At 42.5% G+C, this 27,138-nt stretch overlaps 1 protein-coding gene across 1 annotated transcript in view; it reads left to right on the top strand.

Annotated features, from left to right (window-relative positions):
* The window catches only part of gabbr2 (gamma-aminobutyric acid (GABA) B receptor, 2), a gene marked incomplete at both ends in the record, with an annotated part of 395,075 nt that overhangs the window by 360,590 nt on the left and 7,347 nt on the right, over window positions 1–27,138 (top strand). The window contains 5 exon segments of the mRNA XM_080442500.1: window positions 8,443–8,553; window positions 12,772–12,996; window positions 14,788–14,964; window positions 18,397–18,526; window positions 24,439–24,559. Of these exon segments, the coding sequence (XP_080298626.1) occupies window positions 8,443–8,553; window positions 12,772–12,996; window positions 14,788–14,964; window positions 18,397–18,526; window positions 24,439–24,559 (764 nt within the window).

Raw genomic sequence — 27,138 nt, 5'->3', positions numbered from 1 at the left:
TAAAAGTTTGATTTTATACAATATAGAGGGTGGTCCCTGCTTCATCTCTCTCTTAGCTCGGGGGTCCTTGGCCTGAAAAACTTTGAAGACCCCTTAAGTAGGGCGTTAATTTACCCCCCAAAAAAAACACAAAAAGTTAGAGATGAGAGGTTTCTGCCCGACAGCAACGATTTTGCTCATCTCTTTGACATGTTTTTCTACCCATTCATCTCCCATCCATTCTTACCAAGCCTCTGGTCTTTGTCATATTAATTTCTAAGTGCGCTGAATAGCGCCTGTCACGCCAGCGGCTCCCCGTTTTTTGTTTGTTTGTTATTTAGCTTCACGTGAATCTGGCAACGCTGACAACAACGTGAAAAACAGATTACAATAATGCATAATTGACACACGACGGTACATAACAGTAGATTTGTCATGATTTTGTCATCTCGAACGTTTATTGTAAGTAAACCTTTCGCTGTGGGCTTAATAACAACAGCGTTCTACTTTGAGACTGCGGTAAAAAAAAAGAATATTGTGGTTGTTGTTGAAGCAGAAACCTTGTATCTCCATAATTATTTAATCTTTATATCATATATATATATATTTAGTAAATTAATGTCCTGCTTCATCATACAATAGTGTGACACAAAAGTGGGGAAAACAGCAGATCTACAAGCTCACAACGCGGCACAACGTGCCGCGTTGTGAGCTTGTAGATCTGCTGATCTGCTTTATTTTTTTATTTTTTTATTTTTTATTTTATCATAATAAAAAGCAATGCTTTTGGACACATGAGGTTTCCACCCGACAGCCACGATATTTTGTTGGAAAAAACAAACGGGTCCAAGGAAAGAACAGTTGGCACCATCGTGTGTGTGCGTGTGTGTGAGACATCTTTATAAGATAACAGAGGCGTGTGTGTGTGTGTGTGTGTGTGTGTGTGTGTGTGTGTGCGTGTGCGTGTGCGTGCGTGCGCGCGCGCGCGTGTGTGTTCTCGCGTGCGTGCGAGACAGCTTTATAAGATAACAGGGGCGTGGTGGTGAGTGTCTCTGTCACGGTGCCCAGGGAGACAGGTGGCGAGGCTGGTCGCCCTGAGCTTAAGGCAAGCGTCATGCCACCCATTGACCCCCCCGGGGGCTCCAGTGAGCCTTCATAAATAGGCCATACTGTATGTATAATAATAGGTCAGTGGTCTTTTTCAGGCCAACGGCCCCCCTAGCTGAGAGAGAGAGAGAGACAGATGAAGCAGGGACCCCCTCACTACGTATTGTATAAAATTGTGTTGCAGATTAAACGTTTCCATAGATTCTCCATACTTGGTCTGCTCTTTTTTCCCTCTACACAAAATCTCTTTGCCGAAAATAGCCGATCTATAAGCTCACAACGCCTCGCGTTACGAGGCGTTGTGAGCTTGTAGATCTGCTATTCTCCTCAGAGTACTAGGGATGCTATAGGGATCAAGTGGTTAGTAAAAATAAGAATAAATATCCTATCACATACATATTTTTGCTGACGTCTTTCCTGCTGTCCATCGTCGTTTATTTTTTTTTATTTTTTTGTGCGGTATTTATTTTTTAATAAATACCGCACCGACATAAATCGACCGCCGTGAAATCCAATGCCGGGCTCTGAGTACCGACAGTCCTTATCTTTCTCTCTACCCCTGTCACTCGCCCTCTCTCTCTCTCTCTTCTCTCCCTCTCTCTCTTCTCTCCCTCTCTCTCTCTCTCTCTCTCTCTCTCTCTCTCTGTCTCTCTGTCACTCGCTCACCCTCACCATGGTGGAATCTCCATTGTAATTGCCAGAGCGAGTGATGGAGAGTGTCTGTCAGTGACTGCCAGATAGAGCGCTGCGCGCACACACACACACACACACACACACACACACACACACACACACACACACACACACACACACACACACACACACACACACACACACACACACACACACACACACACACACACACACACACACGTATTGTTATAGTTGTGAGGACATCAGCGTTTTAGGATTTTATGAACGCATTCATTTAAAAAAAATGTTTTTGTTTTGTTAGTTTTTTAAGCCATTTTTTTACCCTAAAGCTAAAAATAGCTAGTTTACAAGCTAGCAACTCTAATAATGTTTTCTTTTTTTACTAAACATTATCTGATGAGGGCCAGGAAAAATGTCCTCAATAAGTCTATTTCTCAAAGTCTACTATACTTGTGGGAACATTTGGCCCTTGCAATAGTAACACAAGTACACACGCGCGCACACACACACACACACACACACACACACACACACACACACACACACACACACACACACACACACACACACACACACACACACACACACACACACACACACACACACACACACACACACACGTGCACACAGCTGCAGGGAAGACAGTGAGTGAGCTGTCCATTTCCTCTTTCTCACTTGTTGGTCCCTCTCTCTTTCTCTCTCTGCCTCTCCATCTCTCCATCCCTCCATCTCTCTATTTCTCCATCCCTCAGTCTCCTGTCTACCTGTTATTCTCTATACGCTCCCTGAGCTGTCTCTCCCTTCCTCCTCCTCCTCCTCTCCCTTCCTCCTCCTCCTCCTCCTCAAGTCTATCCCAGTCTGTGTCAGAAGGAGCAACATGGCTGACAGTTACAGGGTTGCCCAACCGTCCCTTGAAATACGGAATCGTCACTTATTATTGTGGAAGTTAAAAGACGTGTCCCTTATTGCAGTGGTTCTCAAACCTTTTCATGTCAAGGACCCCCAAAAAGATATGTATTTGGCCGCGGACCCCCATCTCAAAATATTGTGTTCCAGGAAACCCCCCAGAAGATTTGAGTTACAGATGTTGGCTTTAAAAAAAATATATATATATTCAAAGAATTGCACACATTTTCAAGATCTTTAAAAAAATACCAGATATACAAGCCACGCTATGAGCTTGTAGATCTGCTATTTTTGAATAGCCAAAGTATAAAATAATGGTTAAAGTGGTTAAAATGATTGTGACGCTATATTAACTTATTTAGCTGGGGACCCACCTGGCACCCCACCAAGGACCCCTGGGGGTCCTCGGACCCCACTTTGAGAACCAATGCCATATTGAACTGATAAGGGACACGCTTTGTTCCTGTATTTTTGGGGGAATCAATCAATGACACACATCTTACAAACAGTTCTAACGGCTCATATACATATCGCTGCTGTCGGAGCATAAACCTCCTATCTCCATATTCTAACTATTTGTGTTTTTTTTTGTAAATTAAACGGATAGTTCACCCCAAAAATGATTAGTTTTCTATCGATTAGTCACCCCATGGAGACTTGAATTCATGGATATTTGTTTGGTTTCTGTGTCGCATTCCTAAGCCAATAATTTGATAAACGGCAGCAGTTCCGGTAGGAGACACAAAGAGTGTCTCCTACCCGGAAACCGCTGCCTACCTACAGCTGGTCATCAAATGATTGGCTTAGGAATGGTCGAAAAACAAAAAAATATCCATGAATTCAAGTCTCCATGGGGTGACTATAATCGATAGACTAGAAGAACTATCCCTTTAACGTCTCCACTCGATCATACTACAGCGTCACACAAAAAGCATCAAAAGCAGCAGATCTGCAAAGCGACATGTCTCGTCTAGCTTGTAGATGCTATACTTTTGAATCCTGAAAAGTAACAGTTTTCGGACATTATGAGGTTTCCAGCCGACGGAGACGATGACATAGCGGTTTTCCGCGTGCAGCATGCTAATGCGGCATAGCGTGCTAGTTTCCCCACTAGTTCAGTCAACTGTTTGATGCTTTGGGGAATGAAACGGCCCGGAATTTCCAGGCAGCGGCGGCTTACAAGAATCCCCCCTGCCGCCCCCCCTCCTCCCCCCTTCCTCGCCGTGTCCCCCCTCCTCGTCAACGGATGTCAGTTTCCCCGGTAAAAATAGCCTCCGTCGTGCGTCATCATCATCCCCACATATTGCCCCACTTTTCCTCCCCCGACTCAACCTCCAGCATGTCCTTTTTTAAGACACAATGTCCCATTTCTACAGTCATGGAGAGAGGAGGCGCTGCGCTGCCGTGACAGCCAAGGAGGCGCGATGATGATGATGGTGATGATGATGGGGGGGCTATTTTAGAGGCTGGCCGGTGGTCCCCCCCCCCCCCCCCTCCACCTCACAGTGCCGTCGCTGCTGTACTGTCGCCTGTTTACGTTTTAATGTGTTTCTGTTTTGAGAGCGACCACGGGAGTCTCGCACTGCAGAGAGTTCTCCTGTGGCTTCGTGAGTGTATGTGTGTGGAGGCGGCCATATATAGCTGAGTGGTTAGTGAGCCCGGCCTGGGCTGCCAGAGCCCCTGGTTGTCCCGCAGGTTCGATTCCAGTCCAGCAATGTGTCGATGTGTGTCCCTAAGCTGCCCACAAAAAGTTCGGAAACTTAACTTCGTCGACTATTTCTCCCATTTAACCCATGGAGACTTGAAGCCGATTCTAGAAATGTCTTCTAAATCCTAACAGTATTCTGAAAAACGCATGTTTCTACATCAGTGGTTCTCAAACTTTTTCATGTCAAGGACCCTCAAAATATTTTGTCCCAGGAACCCCTAGAAGCAAAGATTTGAGTTAAAATGTTCGCTTTAAAAGAATATAAATATATTATATATATATAATTTGCACACATTTTCTCGATTTTTCAAAAATAGCAGATCTACAAGCTCGTAGCGCGGCACTCGGTGCCGTAATATGAGATTGTATATCTGCTATTTTTGAATAGCCAAAGTGTAAAATAATGCTTTTTAGCTCAAATCAAAAAATGACACAGATGCGTTTCAGGTCTTTAAAGGGTTAATAGAAATGGAATTGAAATTGAATTGAAGTGCTAATGGCAGGGTCTCTGAAACGTTTGGAAGGTCACATCTGTACTAAACAAGGAACGATGTGGAACCCAGGCACCGGTCCCGTGGGTATATACCCCGGAGACTAAGCACCCACGGAGGAAGCCAAGCGGGCACCCATGGGGGAATGCACCGGGCGGTCGGGCAGATAACGTGTGATGCTTTGTAACGTGCGCAGGACGGCATGAATGATGTATTCGGTGCATCCTGATGCTCTCTCTCTCTCTCACTGTCTGTCTACACTAACAGTGGTGTAAAGTAACTAAGTACATTTACTCAAGTACTGTACTTAAGTACAATATTGAGGTATTTTTTACTTTACTGGAGTATTTCCAATTTCCAATACTTTTACTCCTACTCCACTACATCTCAGAGGCAAATATTATGCTTTTACTCCACTACAATTATTTGAAAACTTGAGTTACTAGTTACTTTAGAGATATAAATTGTTATATTATAAAACATACATTAACCACTTTAGCCCTGTTTTATACCTAGGCTATTTGAAAATAGCCGAACTACAAGCTCACATTGTGTTGCATCGCGACGCATTGTGAGCTTGTAGTTCTACTATTTTCAAACCTTTTAGTACTTTTACTTTTGGTACTCTATATTTTGAGGCCAATACTTTTGTACTTTTACTCAAGTAACATTTTGAACACAGGCATTTTACTTGTAACAGAGTACTTCTACATTGCAGTTGATATTGATACTTTTACTTAAGTAGAAAATGTGAGTACTTTTTTCCGCCACTGGTACCGGCGTCTGCACACTAAGCATTAAATGTTTATAGTCCTTTCCGCCCCCAGATAAAAGCATGACGCTGTACAGTAATGACGTCACGTAACACACACACACAATGCTTCCAGGCACGATGCATCTACACCGTAATTATAGACCACCCAGTGCAGCTCATGAATTCATTCATGCCCCCCGTTCACCGTTTGAATGTGATCTCATAGCTTTGTCTGTCTAATGTAAAGCTGTGATGAATGGGTGCCGTTCCCAATGACCAGTGGTGGAAAGTAACAAAGTGCACGTACTCAAGTACTGTACTTAAGTACAATTTTGAGGTATTTGTACTTTTCTTGAGTATTTCCAATTTTCCAATACTTTTACTTCTACTCCACTACATCTCAGAGGCAAATATTGTACTTTTACTCCATTGCTATTATTTGACCACTTTAGTTACTAGTTACAACTTAAGCCCTTAAACTTTGGCTATTTGAAAATAGCCGATCTACAAGCTCACAACGTGCCGCGATGCGTCGCGTTGTGAGCTTGCTCTGCTATTTACAAAGGATTTTTGTACATTTGATATACTCTAGAAAACTTGTGAAATGGGACATTCTGCATAATGAGTACTTTCTACTTTTGGTACTTTCAGTACATTTTGATAACAATACTTTTGTACTTTTACTCAAGTACATTTTTAATTCTGGACTTTTACTTGTAACAGAGTATTTCTACATGGCAGTATTGATACTTTTACTTAAGTAGAAAACTTCAGTACTTTTTCCATCACTGACAGAATAATGTCTAAGGAAATAATGGACAGTTGCAGCGCTGTACGTGGAAGCGCCACAGGGGGCAGCAGAGAGACACTCTTAGAGCTCTTAAATCCATTGTTAGCTGCAGGTGCTATAATGACCGCCGCTAATGGAACTTGTTCATTAACTTAATTTAATGAACAACCCCACCCCCCCCTTTCCTTTTTTCTCACTCCATCAGCTGCTCCTCATTCTATCCCTCCAAACCAGTCTCTCTCTCACACTCACATACACTCTCTCTGTCTTTCTGTGTCTGTCCGTCTGTTGATGACACAGGTGACTTACAGGCCAAATTAACACCTGGGGGCAGATATCAGTGCGGTGAAAATGCATCTCTCTCTCTCTCTCTCTCTCTCTCTCTCTCTCTCTCTCTCTCTCTCTCTATCAAAACATTAGGGAAAACAATAAATCAGAAGCCAGACACCTGGGGCAATGCTCAGAGTGTGTGTGTGTGTGAGTGAGGACACTGTATTAAACATGGGTGAGAAGAAGTTCATGCATGAGCATATTAGAGCATGGAATCGTCTTGAAATCAGGGTCACGGCACACATGGCTTTCTTAACGGACCATCAGGAGATGATGGGGGGAGGGGTGGGGGGGGTCTGACCAGAATAATTGTAGTGGAGTAAAAGTGCAATATTTGTCTCTGAGATGTAGTGGAGTAAAATTATTGGAAATACTCAAGTAAAGTACAAATAGCTAAACATTATACTTAAATACAGTACTTAAATAAATGTACTTAGTTACTTTCCACCACTGTATTCTGTTGATTACTTTTATTGATTCATCGAAAAGCACATTTTATATATGTCACCCAATCGAACTGAAGATTATTATTTAACCACTTAAACCCTATGATGGTTGACCGGAGTCCCTCAGGGCTCTATACTAGTATATTTTCTGTTATTGTGGGGAAGGCTGAATTATTTTTTTTTGCTGAAAATAGCCGAGTGTGGAGTAAAAGTACAATATTTTCCTCCGAGATGTAGTGGAGTAGAAGTAAAAGTATTGGAAATTGGAAATACTCAAGTAAAGTACAAATATCTCAAAAGTTTACTTATTACAAGTACAGTACTTGAGTAGATGTACTTAGTTACTTTACACCACTGACGGAGACAAATGAAGTCTAACATTAATCAATACACCCTTCAACCAAAAGCAACACAACACATAACAGTAAATGCAGGTCTGGTTGATTAGCTGTTTGCTGTTGTAATATTGCTGTGGGTGTTTTCTGTTTCAGCCTCATGTGTGTGTGAATGAATGTACAGTATACAGTATGGATATAAAGGCAATTATTATAACCAAGTGTAGACCCTTGGTTTGCGCTACTCAAGCGGTGAGGAAACAGGGTTTATAGCTTGGTTTATTAACTACAGAGGGGAGTGTACAGGGAATGTTTTGTTTGTGTGTTTGTGTCTGTCTGTCTATCTGTCTGTCTGTCTGTCTGTCTGTCTGTCTGTCTGTCTGTCTGTCTGTCTGTCGCTTTTATATGTGTCAGCTTGGGTCATGTCCACAGGCTGGTGGTCGGGGGCTTGAGGATTGTGAATTTGTGAAGTTGTCCAAGTGTAAAGCAAAGCAGCTTGCAAAATAGTGCTCAATCTCCGATCTATTTGGAGGAAAAGGTGTGTTTCTGTACCCATCATTTTTTACGGTGTTGGTAACATGGCAGATGGAAGCGTATGACCTATGTTGACTGTCCAACATAACACGTTCATGTGTGTTGTTTAGATTCTGTACATTTTGAACTTTGGATTCATGCACTGAGACACACAGAAGCAACTTTAAAAATATTTAGGCCCTGGTAATGTATTTTGTAAATGTGGACTCGCTTAAATAAATTAAAATGTGTGCGTATCGGCTGTTGTACTAACCTCTCTTTCTTCTTGGTGTGTGTGTGTGTGTGTGTGTGTGTGTGTGTGTGTGTGTGTGTGTGTGTGTGTGTGTGTGTGTGTGTGTGTGTGTGTGTGTGTGTGTGTGTGTGTGTGTGTGTGTGTGTGTGTGTGTGCGCGTGTGTGCGCGTTTGCAGCCGGATCCGCAGGGACGAGACATCGCCATCCGTCCCTTCTTGGAACACTGTGAGAACACCCACATGACCATTTGGCTGAGCATCGTCTACGCCTACAAGGGCCTGCTCATGGTGAGAGAGGAGTGTGTGTGTGTGTCAGTCATATAAGGCCAACTCAGTGACCCCTCTAGTTGGAAGCCCCAGACTGACACTGACTGGCTTCATCAAAAACTTCCCTTTTCTTTTGGCCCCATTTTTTTATCTGTTTGTGTCTCCCAGTAAACTAGAACTCAATGTAAATTATGCAGACCTCACTTCACTTATGGCTGGGGGGGGGGGGGGGGAGAGAGAGAGAGAGAGAGGAAGAGAGAGAGAGAAGAGAAGACAGAACTAGAGCAACAGAGTGACGCGCAAAATAAAGTGAAAGAACAGAGAGTGAGAGAGAGAAACAAATCAAAGTGCTGTGTGCCAGATGGGGCTCAGGGCTGGTCTGTAAAGGCTCCAGAGCGTCCCAGACTCTTCTCCCTTCTGGCTCCCAAACTGTGGAACAAAGTCACAAAGTCCCATAGAGAGCGCCGACGTCTTACATCACTGCCGCTAGAGGGCGCTATATCTGTCCCCTTGGGTCACAGCGTTGTTTTTTGCATTGGATGGATAGGGGGAATCTTAGATCGTGTCATGTAAGAACTGTGTTCCAGACAGTGGTGGAAAAAGTACTCAAATGTTGTATCAATACGGCAATGTAGAAGTACTCTGTTACAGGTAAAAGTCCGGAATTCTAAATGTATTTGAGTACAAAAAGTACAAAAGTATTGGTATCAAAGTGTACTTAAAGTACCAAAAATAAAAGTACGAAAATGTTTGAAAATTGCAGATCTACAAGCTCATAACGCATAACGTGTGTTGGTATTATAATAGTTTTGAGGACATCAAAATCTGCTATTTTTAGCGAATGTTCCCCCCCAGAATAGGGATGAGTGTTAGGGTTCAAGTGGTTAATGTAAAAAAAAACTATAATAATCCTGAAAAGATTTCTGTCTGAAAAAAAGTCTGTATGGAGATAAGAGGTTTCCTAATCGTTAAAGGGCAAGACCACTTTGGTAGAGGGTTGGGTTGTGTAGTTACCTTGCCATGATGTACTGTAACTCCAAAGGTGGACAAGAAATGAAAAATAATTGCTCCATTGATTAGAAATTGATAATTCAAAATATACTCCTCATTGACTTACATTGTACGGTAAAACAGCTCTCTTTTGTTTAGCCCGTAAACGAACACAAACAAAGCTGATTCAGACAATATAGAGCATCACCAAACCCAGTGCTGGTTTTAGAAATTATTTTTGATTTCTTGTCCACCTTTGGAGTTACATCATGGCAAGGTACAGTAAGTACACAAGTACACACTAGTGAGGACCAGGTAAATTGTCCTCACTATTTCTCACATTCTGCTACACTTGCAGGGATATTTTTTACGCACGCACGCACGCTCGCTCTCACACACACACACACACACACACACACACACACACACACACACACACACACACACACACACACACACACACACACACACACACACACACACACACACACACACCTGTGTTGCACTAATCCGTGAAGGCTTGCTGTTGTAATAGTGCTCATCCTACATAGCTCTCATTAAGACCAGTGGTTTATAAAAAAAACATTTACTCAAGTACTGTTCTTGAGTATCATTTTGAGGTACTTTTACTCTACTGGAGTATTTCCAATTTTCAGTACTTTTACTTCTACTCCACTACATCTCAGAGGCAAATATTGTACTTGTATTTACAATTATTTGAAAACTTGAGTTACTAGTTACTTTTTAGATTTTGATTATTATTACAAAACATACATTAACCACTTCAGCCCTATATACATTTCGGCCATTTGAAAATAGACGATCTTCAAGCTCACAATGTGTCGCGATGCGACGCATTGTGAGCTTGTAGATCTGCTATTTTCAAAATTAGTGTTTTTTACATTTGAAAACTTGTGAAATGGGATAATGCATAATAATGAGTACTTCTACTTTTTAATTCCAGTATTGATACTTTTACTTAAGTCCCCACCACTGATTATAAGACTCTGGATAAGCAGGCAGGCAGGCAGGCGGCCCACCGTTCATACCGTAGCCCACCCTAAATTATTCAGCGGCCGCTCTGAAGTGACTAATGGTCCAAGACGCAAGCATCTCTCTGACCGAATAAAGCTTTTATGGGACGGTGGATAGACTGCTGCACTCTCTGCTGTATATAACTGTATTTGGGTCATTTTAGCTTTACCTTCTCCAATGACACTCGGGACACTCTCGTCTTGTTAACTCGTTAAGACCGGGAACGCATCTGTGTGTCATTTTTTAGATTTCTTTGGCTATTCAAAAATAGCAGATATACAAGCTCATAGCGCGAGTGCCGCGCTATGAGCTTGTAGATCTGCTATTTTTTGAAAAATCCTGACAATTTGTGCAAATCTTTTACATAATTTTTTTACTCAAATCTTTGCTCCTGGGGGTCCCTGGTACAAAATATGTTTTAGATGGGAGGGGGTCCGTTGTCAAATACATATTATTTTGGGGGTCCTTGACATGAAAAAACATTAATAATATAGCAACAACAAAAATATATACAAAAAAAACTGTTAGGATTTAGAAAACATCCCCAGAAGCCAAGATTTGAGTTAAAAACTTTCGATTTAAAAAAAAGTATATATATATTCAAACTAAAGATTTGCACACATTTTCACGATAAAGAAATATAAAAATAGCAGATCTACAAGCTCATAGCGCGGCACTCGGTGCCGCGCTATGAGCTTGTATATCTGCTATTTTTATATAGCCAAAGAAATCTTAAAATGACACAGATGCGTTCACGGTCTTAAAGGGTTAAGCACTTAAGCCATATGTATAGGACTTATAGGGATGGGCATTTATTTTGACCTTTTTTTTGGTAAACTGCGGTGAAGTGTAAAGTTGCAGTCCTTCCAGTTGAAATAGGGTCTAAAACATGTATTGTAACGTACGTTAAAACATGACTGTATTCGTTGCTGTCGGGCAGAGAGACCTCCTATCTCCATATTCGAACTTTCTGTGTTTTTTTCCCCGCAAATTAACGCCCTACTTTGATCATACTGCCGTGTCACACAAAGGCATGTGCATGAGCTTGTAGATCTGCTGCTTTTGATGCTTTTGTGTGACGCTGTAGTATATCAAGTAGGGGGTGAAGATGCTGAATTTGAATCCTGAAAAGTAACAGTTTTGGACATATGAGATTTTACGTCAAATGTTTATTTGTATTTTTTGGGGTATTGTAAAATATTTAATGAGGAACAAGTATAGATTATATTGAAGTGATTTATTCCATTAATACTTTTATATTTTATACATTTTTATAAGACTTAATTTTGGTTAATGTAGGTTATTTAGTCCTAAACCGTTACAGTGACATATCATCATAATATTATGATATTTCACAAAGCAAAACAACAAGTGATAAAATCCACCTTTAACCACTTAAACCCCTGCGATGCGTTGTGAGCTTGTCAATCTGCTATTTCAAGCTAAGATATGTTATGTAGAGCGAAAACAGAAAGGACACTAGTATAGAACCCTGAGAGACTCCGCTCAACAACGCGTACAGCTTCTCAGGCTGATGTCGACGTTTTAATTTCATGCAGAAAACAATCTGTTCTCTGTTGTCAGCCCACGCTTTCACCCCCTTTGTTTTTCCTCTCTTCTCTGGTACATTTAGTCCTGCCAAAAATGAACAAAAACAAAAGAAAAAGGGTTTTAAAGGTAGTGTGATATTGCTTTTGGTTAAAACAAAAAAAAGGTTTTTTGGGGTTACAATGTTAAAGCTCTAGTTTCTGATATTAATCTCAGCCATGGAGTGTTTGTTCAATAACAGGGATCTACCCATCTCTCAGCTCTTTAAATAAACAGGAAATATGTGTTCAGTTGGGTTACAAATGTAATCAAATCCGGAGAGATCACCCATTTGATCAGCTTCAATTTTATAGTGTTCCAGTGAAAATGTTGTCTAATCATTCATTTGTGTCATAACTTACATTATTTATTTACTTATTTCACTTTAATCTGCATGCTGTCTGAGTTCTCTCAGACAGGACTGAGAGAACAGACAGGGGACCCCTGTTACTGAACAAACAACACTCTATAGCAGTTCTCACCTCAACTCAACACAACGTTTATTCATGGAGCGCATTTAAAACCACCAAGGTCGACCAAAGTGTGCAGATCAAAACAGAACAAGGCAACCGAATAAACCACAGAATAATATTAAGTGTTAACAAAATCTCTGTTTCTAATCTCCAGCTGTTTGGCTGCTTCCTGGCCTGGGAGACCAGGAACGTGAGCATCCCGGCGCTCAACGACAGCAAGTACATCGGGATGAGCGTGTACAACGTGGGCATCATGTGCATCATCGGCGCCACCGTGGCCTTCCTGACGCGCGATCAGCCCAACGTCCAGTTCTGCATCGTGGCGCTGGTCATCATCTTCTGCAGCACCATCACCCTCTGCCTGGTCTTCGTACCCAAGGTCAGTGTCGCCGCAGTCATATCAGGACCTCCCAGAAAGACTTTATTATCCCCTCAGGGATATTCATCTTCATCTCCAACAGAAAAACACATGCAGCCAGTGGTGGAAAAAGTACATTTTTTTTATACTTAACCCATTATGACCTGGAACGCATCTGTGTCATTTTTTTATTTGAGCTAAAAAGCATGATTTTACACTTTGGCTATTCAAAAATAGCAGATATACAAGCTCATAGCGTGGCACCGAGTGCCGCGCTATGAGTTTGTAGATCTGCTATTTTTGAAAAATCATGAAAATGTGTCAAAATCTTTTAAAGCCAACATTTTTAACTCAAATATTTGCTTCTGGGGGGTCCCTGGAACAAAATATTTTGAGATGGGGGTCGGTGGCCAAATACATCATCATTTTGGGGGTCCTTGACATGAAAAGGTTTGAGCACCACTGATATAGAACATACATAGAAACATAATAGAAGTAAAGTAGCTGTAGTAGTAGCTAAAGCAGCAAAAGTAGCTGAAAACGCGTCGCGTTTCAAGCTTGAAAATCTGCAACTTTTGAGTGACGCTGTAGGATGATCATGTAGGGCGTTAATTTACGAAAGAAAATACACATAAAGTCAGAATATGGAGATAAGAGGTTTCTGCCCGACAGCAACGATATCCAAAGTGTCCCTCCGCTCATAAAGCACTTTCTGTTGAGACGGCTCCTACTAAATCCAAATCAAAGTCCTTTTTATCTCTGTGTAGCTAGATCTGTCTGTGTGTGTGTGTGTGTGCGCCAGTTCTCACGCATCATCTCATTTGGCTGGGGACCCCCTTAAACTCCGCCCAATGACCCCCCCCCCCCCCCACACAGTCCACACTGAGAACTGGTGCATTTGAGTCTCCGTATAGCGGAGCGAGTCTCTGTAGGCGGCAGTGGCTCAGGAGGTAGATAGGACACCAGTTCGATTCCGGGCTCCCCCCCTCTGTGTGTGTGTGTGTGTGTGTGTGTGTGTGTGTGTGTGTGTGTGTGTGTGTGTGTGTGTGTGTGTGTGTGTGTGTGTGTGTGTGTGTGTGTGTGTGTGAATGTAATGCACATTAAGCGCCTTGGATAAAGGTGCTGATAAAGAGCGTGCCAACGCGTCGTCACCACGGGGGGGGCGTGGCATAGTAGTGCAGACATGTTTGTTTTGGACAATGTTAAGTCAACCTGGTTTATACCCCTCAAAGATGTCCGCTGCTACCAAAAGACACTTGTTGACGCCCCCTTCAGGATTTTTGGCACGCGCTATAAGTGCACCATTTACTGTAGCAACCAACCCAATGTATGTAGACTCTTAAACAGTGGTGGAAAGAAACTAAGTACATTTACTCAAGTACTGCACTTAAGTACAAGTTTGAGGTTGTTGTTTTTTTGTGGAGTATTTCCAATTTTCAGTATTTTTACTTCTACTCCACTACATCTCAGAGGCAAATATTGTACTTTTACTCAACTACAATTATTTTTACTAGTTACTTTTGATATATAAATTATTATTATTATAAAACATACATTAACCACTTCAGCCCTATTTTATTCATAGGCTATTTGAAATTAGCCGAGCTACAAGCTCACAACGCATCGCTACGCGTTGTGAGCTTGTAGATCTGCTATTTTCAAACATTTTAATACTTTTACTTTTGGTACTTCAAGTATATTTAGATACCAATACTTTTGTACTTTTACTCAAGCAAAATATCTGAGCACTTCTTCCACCACTGATCTTAAATCCCATTAACTCCCCCCCTCCTTCCTTTCCCTCTGCCATAGTTCATCACCATGAGGACCAATCCGGACGCGGCCACCCGCAGGCTGAACGTCACCAAGAACCCCAAGAAGGAGGACTCCAAGACCTCCACCTCCGTCACCAGCGTCAACCACGCCAACACCTCCCGTCTGGACGGCCTGCAGACGGACAACCACCGGCTGCGCATGAGGATAACGGAGGTCTGTGACATGTCCCAGTTACTGTAGAGTTCAATTCTTATACAGTGTTGATTTAGTTGACTAAAATATGACGAAAAATGCCTGTTGACTACCTTTTTTCACTTACGAAAACAAAATAAAAACTAAGCTATGATGACTAAAACTATGACTAAATATACTGACGATTTTGTCAACAAATACAAACTAGACAAAAATGTTAGGGAGGGACTAGTAGATCAAGTAGAACTAAGACAAGTCTTCATGGGTGCGCGCGGTTGTCACAGACCGAAAATAATAGCAGATCAGCTAGTTTTGGCATGCAGCCAAGTGAAAATCTGCTATTTCGATGCCATCACGGCCCGCCAAAAAAAAAACATTTTAATCAACTGTAGATTTAGTTGACTAAAACTAGAATAAAGGTAAAACATTTCAGGTGACAAAAAAAAAAGATTTTATTCAAAAGACTATGACTAAAACTAAGTCAAAATTTGCTGTCAAAATCAACACTGAATTTCCGCTTTGAGGAACAAGTGTCTGACGACCAACATCTGCAGTTTTTTGGCTAATGTTACCCACAGAATATCCAGTAGATGCTGGGGTTCAAGCGGTTATACGATTAGGACAAGAGTCAGGTTGGGATAGGATTATTAGGCATGATTTATACGGTATTCTCACGCATCTTCCTAACCAATCACAATACACAACATTTTATGCAGCGTCTGCGTCTACCTTTTTAGAGGTACGCGACAACGCCAGCAGAAGTGCTCTGTGACATGATCACCCAAAAAACGTCTGACTCTGCGTGCAAGAGCCTTTACAACCGATACCAGCGACAGCCTTTCTTTAGCCAATTAACTTTCCTTTTTTTTTGCTTTCGCTTTGAGATCTCTTGTTAAACCTCTCATCTTCTACCGACTACTCATTTTTCACGAGTGATCTCGGGGGAGGGCAAAACTAGTTAACGGCCCTCGTGTCTAAAACGTTTCTCAATTTAATTTCCTGGAGCTGCGACGTGCTACCATCGTACTGGCATTGAATGAAATTAGGGGAGAATTCAAAGGCAATTCCACAGGATTTCTCCCAGATCTCTGGTGATGAGTTGCAACTCTCCTCCTTGCCTCTCTCACTTTGAACAGGAAATAAATGTCTTTGGGCAGGCACGAACACACATAGACATCTAAGGGGGCTCAAGCCCACTGCCCTTTTACCCGTCTGCAAATAGTGCCCTCTCTCCGGACAGCGTTTACTGTACTCTGGTGAAAGAAATGCAAATGCCCCCTTTCCATGCCGTACCCGAAGGCAGTGTTCAAAATAATTGCCTTTTCCAAACTCTCCTGATCTTGAATGCAGCATTTGATGTTGAAAGAATTGCCCTCTGTGTAGAAATCCATGCATGTTGCATCTCCGACTTAATAACTGCAACTGCAAATTTCACTTTGATAACCATTAATTCTACAGGATTGTATGTGGAAAAAAAAATGTCTTCATGAAAACTACTGTAGCCTATACACCTATATACAGTGTTCATTTAAAATGAGTTATTCCTCTAAATGGGAATCAGGCCGACTCTCAGTTTCTGAGCAGTCTTGTGCCATTCCATGTGTCTTTTTTCGAGGTAAAGGTGTCGCACTTTAGTGCGCGCATATTGCACAGTAGCGGTTGGCAATTGGTTGAGAATAATAAATACACAAATTTTGATTATATTTTTTATCAGTAAATGGTTAATAAGCCAGGAGTTATTTTATTATTATTATTATTATTATATCGTCTCTGTCGGGTGGAAACCTCATATGTCCAAAACTGCTACTTTTCAGGATTCAAATTCAAAAGCAACAAATGTAGAAGATCGACAAGCTTTTTCGAGCTTGTAGATCTGCTACTTTTGATGCTTTTGTGTGACGCTGTAGTGTGACCAAGTAGGGCGTTAATTTAACGGGATAGGAGGTTTCTGCCCTGACGGCAACGATATACATATTTTGAGTGAGAGAGACTATAGAGGACCGTGAAATGTGGTTTAAATTAGGAGCGGCATAAGGATCCTTATGTAACCGGAGGCATTCGAATTATTGCCGGCACACTGTAACCCCCCAAAAAAAACTCATTCTGAATCCCGCTGTGTTTGCCGTGTCAGCCGCGGTTACAGGAGCCAATTTCTTTCATTCATTCTTAGCCCGTTCAATCCGGGAACGCATCTCTGTCATTTTAGAGCTCTTTGGCTATTCAAAAATAGCAGATATACAAGCTCATAGCGCAGCACTCTGTGCCGTGCTATGAGCTTGTAGATCTGCTATTTTCCAATAGCCAAAGAAATCTAAAATGACAGATGCGTCGCCGGATTGAATGGGTTAATTAAATTAATCCAATTGACGATTAATTTAGAGGAGTGCTAAATAAAAATGATGGGGATAAGATGTCCTTGTGACAGTTTTATCTACAATATTAATACCCCTGCAGTATGTTATTAAATTAATTGGGAGAAAGGCGAGACTAATGAACTTGACAGCACATCAAACGCCAGATCAGAACATCGCTGTTTATTTTTTTGGAATACAAGAACGTTCGGTACAACAAGTATAGTCGGACCCGGTCGAATCCGGCAACCATAGTGTCATAGTGACATGTTTCTTTGATTATTGACTGAATACTTGATTAGTCACAAAATGTAAAAAGCACGGAGGTACAGGAAAACATCTACATTCGGATTTGCCTTGATGGCGTCGTAATTCCTGATTTTACACTTGGTTGCATGCTGATAATAATCTACAAGCTCACAACCAGGGGCAGCCTTAATGATCTGGGGGCCCGTTTCAAGAGCTCATATGGGGCCCCCATATGCACCCCCCCCCCCCCCGCAAAAAAAATAAAAAATAAAAAAAGTTTAATAATTTGTGGACTGATGTTGGTTTGCTTCCACAATCCATAATGATGCATTTTTTTAACTAAATTAATTAGGCTATCTGCACTTCCACCATGGACAGACAGCTAAAACAACTCACTCACATGATTCACTTGAGCTGAGCCCTGATTTAATCAGATCTACATCCTCTTCTTGCATGAAAGTCTTGGACGTCGGCAGCCAGAGGCGGGCCCCGGACTGGGATGCAAGTCAAAAAATATAAAAAAAATTAAATTAAAATTAAAACCCTGAGGTTGGGGGCCCGTTTCAATTGAAACGGGTGAAACATAGGAAAGGCCGCCACTGCTCACAACGCTTGTAGATCTGCTATTGTCAGAGCGCAACACCCAAGCATAAAATGACTCGTCTTTTAACTACTGGATCTCTTCTCCACTAGTCCCTCACTAACATTTTAGTCTAGTTTTTATTTGTTGACGAAATTGTCAATACATTCAGTCTCAGTTTTAGTCGTCATAGCTTAGCCTTTATTTCGTTTTCATCGGTGAAAAAAGGTAGTTGGCAACGAGATTAACCCTGGTGGTGTTGTTGATGTTCAGTTGGACAAGGAGCTGGAGGAGGTGACCATGCAGCTCCAGGACACCCCGGAGAAGACGCCCTACATCAAGCAGAACCACTACCCGGACGCCAACAACATCCTCAGCATACGCAACTTCACCGACGCCAAAGGTGAGTGGATATATTGCCGCAGTACTTTTTCGTCTTAAAGAGTTCCGTCCGCTGCAGACGGTCGGAAAGTACAGAAAAGTAATAAAGACACAAAACGCACCAAAAAAAACACAATACGCCAGACACAATCTACCATACGCAACTTCACCGACGGAACAGGTTAGTGGATGGCAGAAACCTCTTATCTTCATTCTCTAACTTTTTGTGTTTTTTAATTAAATTAACGCCCCTACTTGATAACACTACAGCGTCACACAAAAGCATCAATGAAACGCGTCGCTGCGTGCCGCGTTTTGAGCTTGTAGATCTGTTACTTTTAATGCTTTTGAATTTGAGTCCTGAAAAGTAACATTTTCTGGACATTATGAGGTTTCCACCCGACAGAGACAATATATATTGCGCTGTACTTTTTCGTCTTAACGAGTTCTGTCTCTGCTGCACACGGTCGGGGAAAGTACAGGAAAGTAATACTAAGGCACAAAACATACACACAAAAAAAACAGCTACAGTACGTTCCTTCTGCAAGTGGGGAATGAATTGAATTGTGTGTGAATTTTCCCAGAAGTTTCTCATCAGTTAGAGACGATGGTTGCGCAGTGTGTGCTGACAACCGTTAACTGAATTTCCCTACACTCTCCTTCACCTTTTCTATGCTCACACGCATGCACACACACAGGAACAGAAATGTCTATGAAGCATAGATACTGTATGGAAAAACACTCAAACTGCAAGTGTATCATAGAGGTAATGTTAATGATAGGGCTCCCCCCCCTCTCTCTCCCTTGTACGGCGATAGACATGGGAACGTAAGATGACATGTCCCATCGTGTGCTCCTACGGCAGTGCTGGCTGTCACAGCCGTTCAGACTCCATGGTTCTAAATGGAAGAAAAGACAAAGCGAGCTGAGGGAGAGAGAACACATGCAGTGCCAAGCTTTTATCTAAATTATCTACTAGAATGATACCCCCATTACCCCCCCCCTGCTCTCTCTCCCCTCCCAGCCAGGTCGGGCCTTGTAAAAGGTTAGCCCTCTCGTTTGTTATCCCAACCGCAAGCCAAATACTATGCTGGCCCCCAGCACCCGTTTCCCGATTTTTTTTTACAAGCGATATAAAAGACAAGAAAATAAATAAATTTGGAACGATAATTTAATTTATGAGGGGTACAACTGCTGCTGTAGCCCTGGCCTGAACCATGGCTTATACCTGCTCGCCAAGCTTCCTCTGAGAGAGAGAGAGAGAGAGAGAGAGAGAGAGAGAGAGAGAGAGAGAGAGAGAGAGATCAGGCCATCACCTGATCCACCGCAGCAAAGACAGAAATAGGATCACGATCACGTAACCTCAATCCAACCGACCGTGTAAAGATATAATCATTATGTCATTATTAAATGGTCTATCTGTGAGGGTGATGGCGGCAGGCCGTGGCCTATATGTCCCAGGCCTCTGCTCCTCGCTTCTGCTCGCCATCATCATCATCATCAGTAACGAAGTTCATAAACCCATTCAATCCGGTAACGCATATGTGTCATTTTAGATTTCTTTGGCTATTCAAAAATAGCAGATAATCAAGATCTGAAAAAAAAAAAAAAATCGTGCAAAATATTGTGCAAATCTTTGAATATACATGTATGGTTTTTAAAGCGAACATGTGTAACTCAAATCTTTGCTTCTAGACGGGTCCCTGGAACAAAACATTTTGAGATGGGGGGGGGGGGGGGGGTCCGCAGCCAAATAGGCCTACATAACATCTAAATCCTTACAGTATGTTGCTATATCAGTGGTGCTCCAACTTTTTCACGTCAAGGACCCCCAAGATTATATGTATTTGGCCGCGGACCCCCATCTCAAAACATTTTGTTCCAGGGACCCCCCAGAAGCAAAGATTGGAGTTAAAAATATTTGCTTTATAAATATATATATATTCAAATATGTTCACAATTAAAAAAAAAAAAATAGCCAAATAAATCTTAAAATGACACAGATGCGTTCCCGGTCTTTAACCACTTCTCAGTTGTGTCTTTACAAATCAGTAACAAAGAGACACAACAACGTGGTACAAGAATGGCAGTGGAAGACAGAGGCAAGATAGTTTTTCTCTGAACGTTTGGACATGGGATTCGTGCCCCGGAAATAGCCGATCGACAAGCTCACAACGTGTCACACCATGCGACGCGTTTTTGTTCTTGTAGATCGGGGGGGATATTATGTGATGCGTTGTGAGCTTGCAGATGGGCTATTTCCAGCGTGTTACGCCCCCACGCACAATAGAGCATAAATGAAACATTGGCCTGGCGTACCAAAGCCAGAGGCAGGGAGGCTAACCAGAATGTAGGCCTTGACCAGGGTTGCCAGATCTGCTCATTATAATTTCCCCGCCAGATTTTATTTGAAAATAGCCGATCTACAAGCTCACAACGCGTCGCGATGCGACGCGTTGTGAGCTTGTAGATCTGCTATTTTCAAATAGCTGATGTACATGTTAAAGTACTCATGTGGACTCATAGTCGCTTATTTTGGGGCTGGTTTTCCTAGACCTGGTTGCTTGTTTCTCTCACAGAATCTGGCAACACTGGCCTTGACCCGCACAGGTTGGCTTCCGGTCCCAGTTATTCTTTGCACGGGAACGCATCCGTGTCATTTTAAGATTTATTTGGCTATTCAAAAATAGCAGATCTAAAAGCTTGTAGATCTGCTATTTGTGAAAAATCTTGACAATTTGTGCCATTCTATAAACATATAGATACATTTTTAACTCCATTATTTGCTTCTGGGGGTCCCTGGAACAAAAAATAAAACTTTGATGGGGGTCCACGGCCAAATACATATCATTTTGGGGGTCCTTGACATGGAAAAAGTCAGAGCACCACTGATATAGCAGCATACTGTTAGGATTTAGAAAACATTTTTAGATATGTATTTTGCCACGGACCCCCATCTCAAAATGTTTTGTTCCAGGGGCCCCCCAGAGGCAAAGATTTAAGTAAAAAAAAATTGCTTTAAAAAATATATATAGCCTAATTCAAAGATTTGCACAAATTTTCACGATTTAAAAAAAAATAGCCAAAGTATAAAATAATGGTTTAAGTGGTTACACAGATGCGTTCCCGGTTTTTAATGGGTTACCTCTGGTCTCTCCTTTGTAAGTCACGCTGGATAAGAGTGTCTGCTAAATGCCTCGTTGTACACGCCGTGTTACTGATTAGCAGAGCTCTGTCAGCATTTTGCGATCACGTTTACACATAATTGTCTCTCCAGACACATTCTGCTAACAGCAGAATCTGTCAGCACCACTGCCCTAGACATGTAGTGTTGTTGTTAGTAGGAATAAACACTGAAGCACCCAGGAGGAAGTGCACTAAGAAAAAACGAGTTCCTGTTTTTTTTACACATAAAAGGAGGTGGTGCCCCCCAGAGGCAAAAAGAAAGGACAAATGTTTTCCTCTCTAAAGCAGTTTCTTGCAGAAGCAGACCAATGAGGGCACAGAATACATGAAGAAGTGGTCCAATGAGGCCACATAATAGGTTGGGGGGAGGGGCTCTCCAGGTGCCATTTTGGGGGGAAAAAAACGATGAGGATGTTTACTGTGATTCTGAACGCATGTGATGCTCACTGTCTGCCTGCCTCTGCGATGTCAGGGCAACACACACACACACACACACACACACACACACACACACACACACACACACACACACACACACACACACACACACACACACACACACACACACACAGTGTCATTGTCCTCCCTCCCTCCCATCCTCCCTCCATCCATCTGTAGAGTGCATCGCGCGCACACGCGTGCGCGCACACACACACACACACACACACACACACACACACACACACACACACACACACACACACACACACACACACACACACACACACACACACAGGTGCAGTCTGTCTGTCAGTGTTCTTTAAATATCTCATGGTGTCAGCAGAGGTGAGAGCTGTGCTGTGCTGTCTGTCACTTGACTGACAGTCATGTTTCACACTCTGTCCCCTGCTGGCGTTTCACGGCAGGGGGCGGGGTGGGGGTGGGGGGGAGGGGGGACAGCTCCGCCCCCGTATAGCGGCTCGTATCGGAGGCTCAGTAGGTGCCAGGCAGTGCAGTGGGAAGTATTGTACTTAATACAATGTTTTAACCACTTAAAATGGTTGACTTTTTTTTTCTGTTATTGTGGGGAAAGCTTTTGCTGAAAATAGTATATCGACAAGCTTGCTACGTGCTGTGAGCTTGTCGATCTGCTATTTTCTGCAAAAGCTTTCCCCACAACATGGATGCTGGGGTTTAAGCATAGAGTTATAATATATCTAGAGGGCGGATTGAAGCACCTGGAAGTACCATATATATTGGGTCGATATTGAGCAGGCGCACTGGGGTTTCTACGGAGCCTCTGAAGGGACATTAGTAGGTTTTAGCGGTAGATGCAGATGCAGTAGCATTATAAATGCGGAAGTGTTGCTATCCCAGATTTGACCACCAGGCGAAGGCAGCTTCACTGTGTGTCTTTGCTGTTTGCAGATGTTCAAATCAAACTGTATTTATATAGCACAGTGGTTTTCAACCCCTTTCATATCAAGGTCCGTTATTTATTCGGCATTTGAGCCACGGAACCACCGTTTGATGAGATTTAGACTCGTACCCAAAACGTACAATATTTTTTGTTATCGTTGGATACAATTTTCACAATTCCATCCATGCTGTATTGATGTTGGTACCATAGGAGAGATAACAGGCCAACGTTGATCAAAATAACAATTCCTTAATTAAGTAATGCAGATGTTTAACAATAATTGTACTCTTGAGAGAGTAAAATGAAACCAAATGGACCCGTAAGGGTCCATTTGGTTTCATTTTACACTCTGAAGAGTGAAAAATCTATTAGGGTCCATTTGGTTACCAACTCTCCATCATTTAGCTGGGGACCACCTGGAACCCCCTCAAGGACCACTGGTGGTCCCCGGACCACTGGTTGAGAACCACTGGTATAGACACATTTTAAAGACAACAGCCGATGACCAAAAGTGCTGCACGGAAAGAACAAAACAGAACAAAAGCAAGTGCACACTCACATAACGCACTTGACATGCACATCGATGACGTGCACACATTTAAGTACAGAAGAGCCCACTCAGATTTGATTAAAAGCAAAAGGAAAAATAAATAAGTCTTGAGTAGGGATTTGAATGGCCTTAATGGACTGATGGGGCCGATCTAATAGTAAGGGGGGGGCAGGCTGTTCCAGAGCCTTGGGGCAGCGGCGGCGGCAAGGGCGCGGTCACCCCGAGGATTCTCATTCTCCTATTTGGGATCTCCAGCAGGAAGCTTGTCAGCGGACCTCAAAGCTCTGACTGGTGTATTAGGGGGCTCAAACAATTCAGAAATATGAATATTGTATTATATTAAAAACAATATAGTGGTAGCTAAACCCATTCAATCCGGGAACGCATCTCTGTCATTTTAGATGTCTTTGGCTATTCAAAAATAGCAGATTTACAAGCTTGTAGATCTGCTATTTTTGAAAAATCATGAAATAGTTTTCAAATCTTTGAATACATAATATTTTTAAAGCGAACATTTGTAACTCAAATCTTTGTTTCTGGGGAGGTCCCTGGAACTAAATATTTTACAAATGTTCGCATTAAAAAAATACACATTTTGTTCACGATTTTTCAAAAAATAACAGAAGCTCGTCGCTATGAGCTTGTATATCTGCTCTTTTTGAATAGCCAAAGAAATCTAAAATGTATCCTAAAAGTGATAGGGACCCGTTGAAGCATGCTAAAATGACGTTCCTCATAGTGTGTGTGTGTGTGTGTGTGTGTGTGTGTGTGTGTGTGTGTGTGTGTGTGTGTGTGTGTGTGTGTGTGTGTGTGTGTGTTTCCTTACAATGTGTTGCAGACGGGGAGAAGTCGGTGCTGAAGAACCACTTGGACCAGAAGCCCCAGGCCCAGTGGGGCTCCATGGACCCGTCCCGAATAAACAGGGGGGGTCCCCTGGAGGACATCAACTCCCCCGAACAGTACGTCCCCCCCACCCCCCCCCCCATTTAGCAGTGGTGTAAAGTAACTACACTAACTACATTTACTCAAGTACTGTACTTAAGTACAATTTTGAGGTACTTTTACTTTACTGGAGTATTTCCAATTGTCTATACTTTTACTTCTACTCCACTACATCCCCAAATATTTGAGAACTTTAGTCACTGGTTACTTTGCAGATATAAATTATTATATTATAAAACATAAATTAACCACTTCAGCCGCGTTGTGAGCTTGTAGATCTGCTATTTTCAAACATTTTAGTACCTTTTACTTCTGGTACTTTAAGTACATTTTGATCCAATACTTGTACTTTTACTCAAGTGAACTTTTAATTCGGGACTTTTACTTGTAACAGAGTACTTCTGCATTGCAGTATTTATACTTTTACTTAAGTAAAACAATTTGAGTACTTCTTCCACCACTACCATTTAGTCTACAGTACATCTCTACCCCCTTTGGGTTCTCAAATGGAGTCTGGAACCTCCTATTAGAACCTATTCGTTGCTGTCGGGGCGAAAACCTCTTATCTCCATATTTTAGCTTTTTGTGTTTTTTCGTAAATCAACACCCTACTTGATCACACTACAGCGTCACACAAAAGCATCAAAAGTAGCAGATCTACAAGCTCGAAAGCGCCGCGTTATGAGCTTGTAGATCTGCTACTGTTGATGCTTTAGAAATTGAATCCTGAAAAGTTACAATTTTGGACATCATGAGAATTCCACCCGACAGAGACAAATTCAAGGACCCCTGGGTGTCCCCCCAGGGGTCCCCCACAGCTCTATAACCCCACCACACACACACACACACACACACACACACACACACACACACACACACACACACACACACACACACACACACACACACACACCAGTCTAGACCGCATGTATATCTCAACTGCCAAACGGTTGCTCCGCTAGTTGCCTTGGTAACCAAGTCTTTGCGAAGAACAGCTTTTTTTGGGGAGGGGGTTTCAATCCCACACACACGCACATGCACACACCAACAAACATACATGCGCACAAATTAACATGCACACACATGTGAACGCACACTTGTGTACACTAATACACATGCACGCAAACCCTACATGCACACTGACAAATCTCTGCGCTCACACTCGCGCACACACACACACACACACACACACACACACACACACACACAAGCGCACAACCTAACGCATGAATGCACACTATAACCCTAGAGATTGTCTCTCTCGCGTGCGCACGCACACACACACACACACACACACACACACACACACACACACACACACAATATTGTATTAGGCCTACTACACTTTTCGAAAGTCTTATTTCAAATTCTACTATGCTTGTGGGGTCCTCACAGGTATAGTAACACTAGCGTGGGCACACACACACACACAAGTGCGTGCGCACACAGAACAGTGCGTGTTGTCCCAACACACGACGGTGGACACTCACAACACTCCAGCATCGTGCGACCAGCCCCGCCTCCACCTCATTATTTATTCATGAGGCGAGGGGCGAGGCTGAGGGAAGCCTGGCTCATTAGAGTGGGGGGGGGGGGGGGGCAGTGGTAAAAGGACGTACTCTCTTTACTTAAGTAAAAGTAGCAATACCACAATGTAGAATTACTCTGTTACAAATAAAAAGGCCTGTATTCAAAATTTATTTCATTTGACTTGAGTAAAAACACAAGTATAAAATATATTTACAGTATTAAGTATACTTACATTTATTTTCAAAAGAAGGTGTCCAGCGTTTTCAGAAATAGTAGATTGGCTATTTTGGATCGGAAAACAACGCCTACAAGCTAACAACGCGTTGCCAGGTGACGCGTTGTTAGCTCGTAGATCGTCTATTTTATGTATGTAGGGCTTGAGGGCATGAAGGAGGGAGGAAGACAGAAGACACTCGCTGCAAAAGGGGGGACACAAACGAGTACGGAGAGACGATGGAGAGATGGAGGGGAGGAGGGGAGAAGAGAGAGAGAGCGAGGAGGCCGAGAGCGCCGGGGGCTAGAGAGAGGGGGAGAGAGAGGGGGGGAGAGAGAGAGAGAGAGAGAGAGAGAGAGAGAGAGAGAGAGAGAGAGAGAGAGAGAGAGAGAGAGAGAGAGAGAGAGAGAGAGAGAGAGAGAGAGAGAGAGAGAGAGAGAGAGAGAGAGAGAGAGAGAGAGAGAGAGAGAGAGAGAGAGAGAGAGAGAGGGGGTCTCTGGGAGGCTTACCACGTCCGCTTATCATAAGCGACTTTGGGCTTGTGTTAGGTATATGATCGTAAATCAATAAACCCCCTTGCTGTTTGATCACACACAGATAAAGAAGACACGTGACACACGAGATCTCTTTTACTCGTACGAGGATTGTAACAACCATGTATCTCACTGGACACGATCCCAAATTACAATGGCGCACCTCCCCTCTACCAAGCACTTTATTATCAAAAGAGAGGAGAAAGGAGGAGACAGTGGAGTGGAAATCTACTAGCTGATAAGGACTGTCAGACATATTACACATTGGATTAATACATTGCAGGAATTCAATTAAATGAATACAAATCAAAGAAAGAAC

The sequence above is a fragment of the Gymnoscopelus braueri genome (assembly GCF_963280865.1).
Source record: "Gymnoscopelus braueri genome assembly, chromosome: 11".
In the NCBI taxonomy this organism is placed as follows: Eukaryota; Metazoa; Chordata; class Actinopteri; order Myctophiformes; family Myctophidae; genus Gymnoscopelus; species Gymnoscopelus braueri.
The sequence above is the reverse complement of the archived record's forward strand: the minus strand, read 5'-3'. Positions and strand labels throughout refer to the sequence as shown.